The 13,358-nt window shown below is 34.8% G+C and overlaps 1 protein-coding gene across 3 annotated transcripts in view; it reads left to right on the plus strand.

Annotated features, from left to right (window-relative positions):
- Positions 1-7,147: 7,147 nt before the first annotated feature.
- LOC117101355 (zinc transporter 8-like) overlaps positions 7,148-13,358 on the plus strand; it is an 18,260-nt gene continuing 12,049 nt past the window's right edge. For 2 of the 3 annotated variants that reach the window (XM_033241346.1, XM_033241332.1), the window contains exon 1: positions 7,148-8,312. Coding sequence is in view for 1 of the 3 variants with exons in the window: in XM_033241332.1 (XP_033097223.1) it covers positions 8,311-8,312 (2 nt within the window). In the remaining 2 variants the exon portion in view is untranslated. Of the gene's footprint in view, positions 8,335-13,358 lie in introns of all 3 variants that reach the window. The other variant, XM_033241356.1, reaches the window with a different exon arrangement.

Here is a 13,358-nt window from a genome sequence, read left to right on the forward strand (position 1 = left end):
GAAGGAGAAGGATGGGAAAGAGAATGTTTATCCAGTACCCGACAGAGTTACATTTTCTCGCAATTCACATTGGCGGATCTGGGAGGAGGGGATCATGGGTCCTGACCCCTCCCTTGTGCAACAAAAAAAATGGGAAAAAGAAAAGGATTCTAGACCTACATTTTTAGGACCCGTGAGCTGATTTTTTTTTTTTTTTGCTATTAGAAAATTAGAATTTTGAAGAACATAAAATTCATTAAAACACACTTCAAATGTCTGGAAAGCTCAATTCTCGCCATCTAGGAATCAAAATTTTCCTGTGGGAGAACCCCCGGACCACCCTTTCTTTTTGGGATTTATCGATTCATGGAAAAAATAATACGCATGCAACTACTCATTTATTTATGTATGTATACACACATAAAATAAAAAATGAGAAAAACTTGCCTGACCTTTTTAAGAGGGGAAAACCTTGAATTTTGAAGAACTTTAAAAGTAATTAAAAGACAATTCAGAAGTCAGATAAGCTCATCTACCGCCATCTAGAAATCGAAATTTTTCCGGGGGAGGAATGTTGACCCCACCACCTAGATTTGATTCCAGATCTGCATGATTCATATTCCCATTCATCTTATAAGCAGTGGCGTAACAGGCGGGGCAGGGCGCAGACTGCCCCTCCCCTATTCCCTGACGGTGTTTACCGGGCTGACCAAGCCGTCGTACCGGGCTGGGGAACAACAGAAAAGAAAAAGGGGAGAGGGTGGGAAATAGAAAGAAGGGGAAATAAACAGAAAGAAAAAAGGAAAATAAAAAGAGAAGAGAAAAATAAAGACAAGAATAAAAAGGAAGATATAATGAACAGATATCACTATAACCCGGCCTGCAACCCCTTCTCCACTTCAAAAAGTGTCCATAGCGCATTTGATCTAAGCAGCCAGGTATTCTCCTCAGTGGCGTAACCACCTGGGGACAAGGGGAAAATATCCATCTGTGGAAAGTCTTTCCACATTGAATGCCCTTTTCATCCGGGAAAGTGCCTGAAAATCTCAAATTTTAAATTGCATATTTTGTTGAGGTAGGCCATTTTCCTCTAAAAATTGCACATTTTAGGGAGTTTTGATCAATTCCGACGAAATTAGAATTAAAAAAACAAAAAAATTTCGCATTTTTTAAATGTTAAAGCTTGTGCTTGCTCTCCTTTGCTAAGTTATAACACATAGTCCCAAGCTCAAGAAAGAAAATTTATGCTAGATCGTTTTACCTAAAAGAAGGGCCTCAATGTGTAATGATGTTGAAAGAATATGTTTGTAATAAAGCCATAAGGAAAAATGCTTATATTCAGTTTTAAAAAAACGAGTGTGTCCATATATAACATAAGAGCATTTCTTGTTGAGGTAGGCCAATTTCCTCAAAAAATTGCACATTTAGGGAGTTTTGATCAGTTCCGACGAAATTAGAATTTAAAACACAAAAATTTTTCGCGCACTTCGCGCGCATTTGTTAGGGTTAAAGTTTGTGCTTGCCCTCCTTTGCCTTCTAAGTTATTTAAAAACATAATAGTCCCAAACTTGAGAAAGAAAAGTTAAGATAGATCGTTTTACCTCAAAAAAGGGCCTCAATGTGTAATGATGTTGAAAGAATATGTAGACCTAAAGTTCACTACATACAGAAAGGATAGCATGGATTGTACACCATTACCAGGTGATCAATTCTATGTACTGTGCTGAGTAGCCACTCTTCTCGTTAGAACAAATTTGTCAACACTTGGAATCTGTTCCATCAAAGAGTATATAACAGAAGCTGTCTCTTATACACATCTAGATGTGTATAAGAGACAGCACAAGCTCTTAACAGGTCTTAACACGTTTGGCTGTTAACCTGCAGACCCACTACCTATATCCCCTTCCAGGGCGGATACAATATCGTTAGGGCTATAGAGTTCATACACATTCAGCCCTCAACATGGTTGGTGAGCAAATGTCGAACGACTGGATGCCCAAATATCAGCTGATGATCCGTTTTCTTATGCCCCTTCAGGGGTTAACACATGGTTAGGTGCACACATTTAGAAAAATAGCAGACTTAGTTAGTAGCAGTATAACCCACACCCCTCTCAACTCCAAAATAGTTGGTGGTGAGGTGAGTCAATTTTTTAAAAAAATGGCTACCGGTATTCTAAATGCCCGGAAAACAGCAAATTCATACTTACTTCACTTAAGGGTTTAACTTTTTATTGCCGCAAGTAACCAGAGCCGGCTTTATCCGACCTTGTGGTGATGACAGTTTGACCGACTCCATTCACACATAACATGTTTTATATTAATTGTTATTAATTATTATATATCTATGTATGTTCAAAAGTAAATACGAGAAAAAGTGGTCCGGCCATAGCCGGTGTTGCCGGTGCGGTTCCGACACCCCTGAGAAGTGGGCCCAAAACTGACCCCCCCCCCCTGGGGGATGCCATAAGTGTGTGTGGTGTATATGAGGCATAATACACTCACTGTGTCCTGTTACAAAGGTAATTGGACAACTAATTCAGGACCTTCTCACCAATTACAAAGTCAGATACAAGCCGATCGACGCCCATGTATATACTGAAACAGAACAAAAAGAACTCGGAAAATCCTGACGCCGAATTCCGTTTCCCTGTATTTTGTTCCATTCACTGTATTTTGTTACGTCAAAAGCTATTGTATTGTACTTAATTTTAAAACGTGGGCTAAATTCCTTTAATAATAAATCTTCGTATTTGTATTGAATTTGTTGGTTTTATTTAAGTTCTTTTATTCGTTTCATAAAACCAGCAAAACAATGGCAAAAAAAGGGAAATCCTAAAACTAAATCAAATATCAAGTGGATTACCTAGCTCATGTGGATTACCTTACCTATTGATTGTTGCACAATATGAAATCGAGTGTTAAGACCTCTAAAATCCAATTACCAATTACCTCTGTAATAAGGTAGTATAGTATGGTAAATGCGTAGAAAAAAATAAGTAGAAATAGCGCCTCGTGGCACTTATGCTTTCATGATATCCTTCTGTCAGTAAGATGGACAAAGTAGAAGAAAATTATTGTCTTGGAGGTATGTTTGTAATTGTGTACTCACAATACGTTCTAAAATATTTGAGAGGTATAGTACATTGAAAAAAGGCCGGTTGTCAATCTAGGTTTGTGGTGCTTGAGTATTGGATTTCAGATGCAGTTTTCAGTACTGTGGAAAATTTGCCGACTTAAATTAAACTAAGATTGACAATGTGTGTTAGAACTGGAGGCAGTATATCAAGAAATTGCTTCATCAGTACAGAAGATGGCAAATGCTCAAGTTAGATGAAGATATCAACATACGAACTTCATCCATGTTAAAAGTTCCAAACATTCAAAAGAAGAAGCACAGGAATTTGAGAGGGTGATGTCAATAACAGAAGAGGAGGAGTAGTATTAGACCACTTAGTTGTATATTTGAATGCAGATTAGAGATCCTCTTGTTAAACGCCTCAACAAACTGATCAGCGAGAGCTGGCCCTTGTTAACATGGGACGGCAACACAACTTTTGGGTTCACAGTTAAGATCATCAAATCATTTGGAAGAGATGGCGTTGGCTGCTAGCTCTGACTTTCGCTCTATGGTAGGCCCTAGTTACATTTAATTTTATCCGAGTATCCTGTAATCCCGGCAAGTTTCATCATAATATAGCTATACCTCTATGAACTTCAAGATGTGTTTACTTAAGAACCCGGCCCCAAAACATTTACTGAGAAATATCGGGTTGGTTCCGGGCGGCCATTTTTTTCCGTACGAAACATTTGTATTAAACTTCATTCGGACCATCTCGGATTGACTCGTAAGTTCGATACGAGGAACAAGAGCAGACACTTCGCAATGTCGTGACGCTCGAGTTTTACTATTATTGCTCTATCTATGTTTACCTACGGTAGGGCTATGATATCTTACGGATTTATGGGATGTACGTGTGTACTAACTGTGACCTTCTTGGATGTTTATTAAATGTTAGTATAATATCTACAACAACAACAACAGCTAGTACCCCCTTTTATAAAGTGTTGATAGGTACAGTAATACCAGAGGCTATAGAGAAAGATGATAAACTATGGGCCTAACTACAGGCTAAGTTAAATCCTACCTAGTATATAGGCCTAGGGTCCTAGGCTGACACCAACAGTCACGCTTTACATACAGACGTTGATTGAAATTTTGAAAAAAATAATTAAAGCATGAAATAAAAAATAGAGTGCATACGATAAATATTATTAAATAAATAAAATATACCATTCGGCGGCGTTATTGAACTTGACCAAACTATCATTGTAATGTAATTAATGTTAAATAATAATAATAATAATAATAATAATAATAATAATAATTTCAGCATTAATTACCTTGACCTAAGCCTTGTAATGAAGAACCATACTATTTACTAGGCCTATAATAAATAATAACTAGCCCAGGGGGGAATATCTTTTTTGTTATTTCCCTTAACGTCGATTTTTTAATTGTTCTCTAATTCCTTCATTGTCTAAGTTCCCCTTAAGTTAGGCCTACAGGTTGGTTTTAGTAACATAATAATAAATAATAATAATAATAATAATAATAATACTAATAATAATAATAATAATAAAATAATAATAATAATAATTTCAGCATTAATTACCTTGACCTAAGCCTTGTATACTATTTACTAGGTCTATAATTAATAACTAGCCCAGGGGGAATATCTTTTTTGTTATTTCCACTTAAAGTCGATTTTTTAATTGTTCTCTAATTCCTCCATTGTCTAAGTTTCCTTTAAGGTAGGCCTACAGGTTGGTATTAGTAACATAATAACAATAATTAATAATTAATAATAATAATAATAAATAATCATTTCGGCATTACATGTAATTAACCTGGTCTAGTCTTGTAATCAAGAATCTGCAGATTACTATGCCTGATATTAATAACTAGGCTTAGGCCTCATTTATACATTCATTAGTGCTCTGCCATTTTGGCAGGTCTTATGGCATCCAGTATTTAGAGCTGCCTCTTCTCAGCTCTTCTCTTAATTTGAAAATAACTGTCACCCTGTTTCATTTGATCAAACGCCCCGAGAAACGCGCTTTTCCTTACTCTCTGTGCTTTCCCCAGAAAGCGTATATTTTTTGTAGTTAGGCCTAGGTAATTATGCAAAACCCAGGCCTAACTAAAAAATAAAAATTGTCACAGTATGTAACTCAAATTAAAATAACACTTTTTTACTCGTGCAGCTCAATCAAATATTATGTCATTTTAAACGACCCATTAGTATTAGCATGGTTAAACATCAATGTATTTTTAAAAAATTAGACAGCGACGTTCTCTCAGATCAGAAGTTGTTGATGACCTTTTGACCTGAATTCTGCAATATGAGATTTTCGGGTCGATTCAGTCGAGACGGCCCGAGTGGAGTTTCATGTAAATGTTTCGTACGGGGAAAAAATCGCTTCCGGGCGGGCGCGGGCGGGGAATAGTTTTCCACCATAGTTTTTACTACTGTATTTGTAGCCTTCGTGTACGTAGGCCTATATTGTTTATTGTATTAGCAGAACCATATTGTACGTGTCATCTCTTATCCTGCCTAAATATGTTTTAATAAAAAATAAATAAATAAAATTTGCGCAATATAAATGAATAACCTTTAACCTTTAAAAGGCAATTCAAATATTGATCGATTTTTGTTTTATTTAGCTCATGTCACTCTGTCTCTATAGATGGTTTACACATTAAGTTTTAACTTAACAACTAATGGACCTTTCCGCTAACCCCCGTCCCTTGGATATTGTTGCTAAGGTCCCACAAGACGCGTCAAGTTGGACAAGTGCGTATTCCTGGCACTGTTCTTATTGGTCAGTTGCTAAGTTTAATTGACACTCCGGGGGAAGATTATTGTAAAACGGTCTTAACTGGATTAAAAAGTCACAAGATTAACACTTACTGTGTTAATTGTTCCTAGCTACAGTAGTTGGAGCTATTTAACTAGGAACGAACACGGTAGGTGTTAATCTTGTGACTTTTTAATCCATGTTGCCTTCTTAGGTTTGTCTACTTTTGTATATTGTTGTTCATTTGATCTTGAGAATGTGTCCATGATGGACTCGAAACGTCGATCTTCTTTTTTTGTCAATAAATTTTGTTTTTAAATTATATAGTAAACGTCTGTTGATTCGTAAAAAAAATTCTAAAAGGCATATTTCAATTTCTCAATGAAAAATGCTATTTGTGATATAAAGAAACAGATTTAGAAATAATATGTTTTACTTAATGCTAAACAAAACTCAGAAAGTTAAATAACGTAATTGATAAAAATTGAAACAGACCAATAAAAATTAAAAACCTGTATATCAAACAACAGCAACATATAAAATAAATTTAGAATTAAAAATGAAAGACAAACAAAAGTGGTACCATGTCAATGAAAAATTGCTTATTAAGATAAATTATTTATGGAATTATGGAGAGGGATTAAAATTGGTATATTTAGGACAATCAGAGTGAATAATTATAAGATCCTGTAGTATATAATAATGAGATCAGTGGCATACACAGCAAAAAAAAAAGAAGAAGAAAAAAAACGGTGCATCCAAATTAACATTTTTACAGAAAATGAAGTAAACTTAAAATAGTGATATACAATTTAGATATAAAATGTTGAACTTAACTAAAAGCAAAAAGACCGAGATTAAATTAACTAACATAGGCCCTAATAGATAAAGATTCAAACAGACCGATAAACATCACAGCCTGTATATCATTTAAAAGCAACAATTAGGAATATATTTAGGCCCCATAAAAAATTACCCTCTCCCTTATCACTTTTTGGGATTTTTTTTTTTTTTTGATTGAACATATATTTTTATCTCAAAAAGTCGTTTTTCCATCTTTTTTCACTTGAAACATCAGGATTTCTTGCAAATATGTTTACTAGTACAACAAAACATATTTTTTAATATAAATTTGATTCCATTTTTTATGACTATGACAACTTTGTCCTTAACCATTGATTTATATGCGAACATTGGTAAAATATGGGCGGGGTTAGGAAAGAAAAAAAAAAAAAACCTCCCTCCCTCATCAGTTTTTATTCTTTGATAGGGTGATAAACTAATAATTTTTTTATGGGGCCTTATATATGAAAGATAAGCAAGTGTCAAAATTAGCACCATGTCTCAATGCAAAATTGCTAATAACTAAACAGTAGAAAAATAATAAATGTTTACAAAGATAACATTTCAATTATGGAGCGGTAATGCAATTAATATATTTGTTCTAGCTCTCCATAAAGCAACCAGGTATTGTTTGCAGTGACGATCTACAATTCCTTCTAATCTTTGATTAGGGAATACTGTATAGAGATCGTAGCAAAATATGATGCTTAAACTCAATAGTACCATTTATGAAATTATCCCAAAAAGATTGGTATCCATAATATAACAGCTCTTCTTTAAGGTTAAGGATGTGTTTTTCTCTAATAGAATTAAGATTTTTACATGCAAAAAGAAAATGATCAGTACTTTCAACAGTATCATAGTCACAAAGTTGACAATAACCTGAGCATGTGTTAGACTAACTTTGCTTCCTATACTCAAGAGCTAATGAATTAGTCCTTATTTTAAATTTTAGACTAACCGAGTCAAAATTTACCTTATCGAATAGATAATACTCAGATTTCGGTTCACTTTTATATTTCACATAATCAGATAAGGTTGATTTTGATTTTGCCCTTTCATACCATAATTTAGAATTGTCGTACGCATTTTTCTTAAATGAATGTAGCCAGGAGTTATCTTGTTCTAAATTAAAATACTCAATTAGATCAAATTTCTGTAGTAACTCTTGTATGTGGGTAATTCATTTCCATTTGACATTATGTCTGAACTCCATTAAAGATTTACAAAGTAGTTTTTGCCATCTACTATCATCCATACTTTTTAGCCTATTGAAATAATTCATTCTAACTCTGTTATGTGTGTGAAAAATAGATTCCCATCCTAAATCACAAAGAAGAGCTTTTTTTGCTCCATTTCTTGGAGCCTTTACTTAGTACAGTTCTCGCCATTCTATATTGTATGTTTTCAAGCTTTTCAATAAAACTTTTTCTGTTACAAAACCAAACAGAGCATGCATAATTAACTTTTGGAAGACCTATTGTTTTCCATAATAGGTCGCTAAGTACACCCTGTTGACTAAATAAGAAAAGAGTTGGCAGCGAAAAGGTTTAATAAGATAACCCATGAAGTCGGCATTGCAGCAGGCCGACTTATTTCCAAAGGATTCCAGACTAATAACATCAAAATGTGAGTAGTATTAATTAAAAAGGTAAATTAAATTAATTAAAGTTATCAAAATATGTAAATACAAACAAACTAATTTGCTAAGTTTTTAGTTGTTCATTATTTAAATATTATTTTAAGTTTTATCTTGAAAATTGCGTTACTTTTAATGGATTTAAGTGAGTTGGGAAGATAGCTCCAATCACGGATTCCTGAGAAATAAAAAGCCGAATTGTTAACTCCGGTAGACCCTAGAGTGACAAAATAGAATTGTTTACCCCTGCTGTTATGACGGTGAAGTTTCGCTATTCTTTGAGGGTTACCCTTCGTGAAAGAAGGGGTATTACCATTGCAAACAATTTTATGAACATGATTCAATCTTAAAACGTGTTTCTAAGTCCCACGTTGATTAGCCGAGCCGTTAAGTCAGGGCACCCGTAACCTTCGGCGCTGGTTCGAAGGGCTCACTCGCCAATGGTTCCGGTGGTGGAACAAGTCTTCTTGGATAAGGACTTTAAACCGTAGGCCCAATGTACGAATTGGCTCGTGTGGACTTTAAATAACCTAATACATCCTTCGAGAAGAGTAGGGGTTATCACGGTGTACTGGTCCCTTCAGTCCTCTGTTGTTTAATGAGTATGCCTTGTCGGTGTGAAGTTCACTGATTGGCATATCCTGGCGCTCGTGCCTAAAGAAATGAAATGAAATGACGTTAAGTAATCCGAGATCGGAAAGTTCTCGGCCCTACATTTAATATAAAGCGTGGCATCTTATTTTAGGCTATTTGCAAGAGTGTTCCAAGATCACTACAATCATCAAAGAGAGCCATAAACGAAAGAGGAAAAAGATAGTCACCAACCATCGAGACCAGCGGTTAAAAAGAAAATTATTAATTTTGCATTTATAGTATTATAGATAAACAAAGATACTTATTCAAATTATTTGACTACTGCAGTGATACCCTATGCACAATGCTATATGAATGTTGTATATAGGCCTATATAAATTATATATATATATATATATTTGATTTACTATTGATTTATAATATATATATATATATATATATATAATATATATTGACTACCTGTCTCTTATACACATAAAGATATTTTGATGAGGAACAGTACGGTATATTTTAAGTATTGGGCGTGATAATTGCAGAAAGCAGGTCTTGAGTAGGTATTTGTTGTGGTGACAACAGGCAGAAATCAGCTCTGGCCAACCACTGCCAGTATATAGGATTTCATAACATCACTATGATGTCTTCATGTTTGTGTCCTAGGTTGTAAGTTTGTATTTATATATCATTATGCAAAACTAAAGCTGCCCTTGTTTGAATTATGCACTTTTTATATGGGTTGGTGGCCTGAAGAAGATGTAAGTTTATTTTGGCTTCTCAAATTAGGATCTTAGCATATGAATATTTCCACAGCAACTATTTGTCATAAACTACGCCCCGGCCTCCCGAGTCCCCCTTTTCAAAATTCCTAGATCTGCCTCAGACATATGTCATTTATTCACTTGTGACAAATGCAACCTTTTCGTTATTGGTTTTTCCTGGAAAAGCCATTGTTTATGTTCTGTTTTGTTTCTTTTTTATTCTTCCATATCGTTTTTCCTATCTTTTTGCACTGGGTTATCCGCCCGGCACTTTGATCACTTTCCACGCTTGGGTCTTTTCCATACTTTGTCGAAGCATATCAAGGATGTGCCTCCTAATATTTAGTGTCAATCTACAGTGGGGTGAGATGTGAGGACCAATTAAAGGGATTTAAGGGCAGACACTCTACACCAGATATTTCAAGAAAGGGTCAACTGATTTGAATTTTAGGGTGTAAATGTGAGGGTTATTCTAATTCGCCCTTGCTAACGCCGAGTTTCCTGTTTTATTTTATTTTTTTACATATTTTGAATATTATTAGCAATCATAGTTCGAGTTTCCCTGACGTCCAGTTGCTTTTAATGTGTTTTAACTTCATAATTTTCTGTATGATTTTATTTTTGTTTTTCGTGTGTTATTTTACGCTCGAATTTTTTTTAAATTTCATCATTTGTCATTATAACAATGAAGAATGTTCTGTTTTTTCAGACATAGTAAGTCTAGTTCTCATTGTTTTTGTAATAAAACTGACATTGACACAAAAAATTGTAAATCATGAAGCATTGACAAGAACCTGACATGTTTTGATTTTTTTTTTTTTACTTACTTTCTACTAATTTTTATGCTCATTACATTATGTATCTAACAACAGGGTTCATACACCTTAGATAACAACAACATTCCGTAACTTTTCTAGACCTAAAATCTAAATTTCCAATACCTTATTTCACAATGTGTTTACGGACTTAAAATCAATTTCAGGTTTTTATACCAAATTGGAATTGTTAAATAAAAATCAGAGTGGCTATTCTTATAGCATTCAAAAAACTACATTTTTTCTTAATGTTTTGAGATATCACATACTTTTTCCTGCTAAATTTGAAATCAATAAGATTAACATTAATTGAGAAAATAATATATTCATCCGTTGTATTGTATCAGGAATATTCATCCCTCGTACATATCAGAAATCTTCGCCAGTCGTCACAATATACAATATTTGAAATCTTTATACATTAGGCAAAAAATTGAAGACTATAAATAGTGTGGTAGACCTATTACTTTATTTTTATTATTCTTTATTATTATCAAATCATCGTATACCGGTACTTTACTACAGGACTTATTTTAAACCATGCATTGGATTTGATCCTAGGTGTCTAGGGACGAAACGACTGTTCTGTGGGGTCGAGTTGTTAGGCTCCAAAGTGACCGGGGCCCGAACCGTGTCGGTATCCAGTACGGAAATCTACATAACCAGACCCCGATGGGGACATGGTACCTATTAACATTATCTTTAATATTTGTATTGTTTTAATACGGTACAAGTTTTCCTGCTGGAGGAGGAGGGGAGTCCGACTAAAATGGCATCTGTTACCACACCCTTCACAACCGAGGGATTCCGCACCCCTGAGCAATGGTGGTATAGGTACAGCATGGATTCCCCTGCCGTCCGACGCTAGGACGAAGTCATCGCATCAAAAACAAACAAAAAATTGCTCACAATGGCAACTGCTACCACGCAACTCCGATGGTTCACACCCCAGGGAAGTGGTGGCGCCAGTTTCCCCCCCCCCCACTCCGTCGCCCCGAGAAATCCAGCAAACTTTGGTTGGTTGCATTTTTTTTTGCTATATTTTTTAAAAATTGGATATCATGTAGAGTAGACATTGATAAATCAAAAAAGTATGTGCAACATTTTTTTTTCATACGTAAGGGGGTTTGCCTGCAGTTTTAAAATGGCCGCCATTTTTCCTAAAATTGTCACTAATACTGTAGGTTTATGTCATTAAAATGCAGTATTCAATTGGAAATTCACTCATAACAATGCTAACAACAGTTAAATATTGTACACATTTTTGAGCTATTACAATTTAAAATGGCTGCTATTTTCCATTATTTTAGCTTTTTAGCATACATATTAATATAATAATAACCGATCTGTACTGTAAAACGAAAACGTGTGATACAGCTAGTTATATGCAATTGCCATATGCTGTTAATGGTTATTACCATAATATATATGTGATATATATATATATACATATATATAAATATATATATATATATATATATAGAAAACATATTATAAAACAACAATCAGCAATAGCTTGATATATAAATATATATATATATTTATATATGTATATATATATTATATATATATATTATATATACATATATATATATAATGTGTGGGTGGTGTGTGTGTTAGTATTATGTAACCATATTACATACAGTGATTTACTTAATATTTACCTACATCAGTGATTTTATAATATGCTAATGTTCATTATCACTTTCTTCATCACTGTCACTGTCTGATGAATCAGAAACACTAGAAAACAATGGAATGTTGTTGCAGGAATTCCCTTCCGCTTCGCAGTTACACATCTCAGTACACTAAAGATTATTTCTACTACACATGCATGTATTATTTGAACATGTACTTATTGAACAGGTACATCTGATAAGCTCAGCAACTGCTTCAGGGGCAGCCTGCTTTTCCGACAAGACAGGTTTCAATTTACCATCAATTTTGCATGGATCAGGGATTTCTGGATGAATAAAAGTATCCTGGCTCCATATATTGGCCTGCAGATGTGCATGCATTATATGCTGATATAAGGCTCCTGCAGTTGGTGGCAGCTCATCTACACCTTGATTGTTTGGCAGAGTTTTGAATCTTTTCCATCGTAAAATTGAGGCATCTTTAGCAGATACTTTCTTCGTTCAGAGAAGACTACACAAAAACTCCTTGCATCCCATTCTCACATTAATGATGGCATATTTCCTTTCCCACATGCTTGACCAAAGCATGTAAACATGAGGTGGTGATTTCATAAACATCTTAAGGGCTGTTTTTTTCCAACACCATTAATATGCCCTGTAATAATTTTTATCACAACCGGTGGTAGCATGGAAGCCTGGTAATGTCACTGCTCTTTCTGGTCCAAGATGATCGTCTATTGGCTGAAGAGCCACTCTTCTTCTGGTTTCAGTGGTACCTGTCATAATTCACACGGCAAGATGTCAAAACAAACACTCCAGAGCATCCTCCAGCAACAGCTGTAAGCACACAAGAAGAAGCTGATGCTCTAATGATTCCCCATGGCATAGAAGTGGCCTCTGAATCTGGGAATGATACAGACTGGTTTGTATTGATCTTCAGAAGACTTCCACAACTTGACATGAATACTGCAATTTGTTTAGTCTTCTCGGAAAGAAGAAAGTATCTGCTATATTGCGTGCACATCTGTCTTGTCAGAAAAGCAGGCTGCCCCTGAAGCAGTTGCTGAGCTTAACAGATGTACCTGTTCAATATGTAGGCCTACATGGTCAAATAATACATGCATGTGTAGGAGAAAATTAATAATCTTCAGTGTACTGAGATGTGTAACTGCGAAGCGGAAGGGAGTTCCTGCAACAACATTCCATTGTTTTCTAGTGTTTCTGATTCATCAGAC

The sequence above is a fragment of the Anneissia japonica genome, unplaced genomic scaffold (genome assembly GCF_011630105.1).
Source record: "Anneissia japonica isolate Jap-2015-1 unplaced genomic scaffold, ASM1163010v1 scaffold1005_len2656397_cov198, whole genome shotgun sequence".
Taxonomy (NCBI): Eukaryota; Metazoa; Echinodermata; class Crinoidea; order Comatulida; family Comatulidae; genus Anneissia; species Anneissia japonica.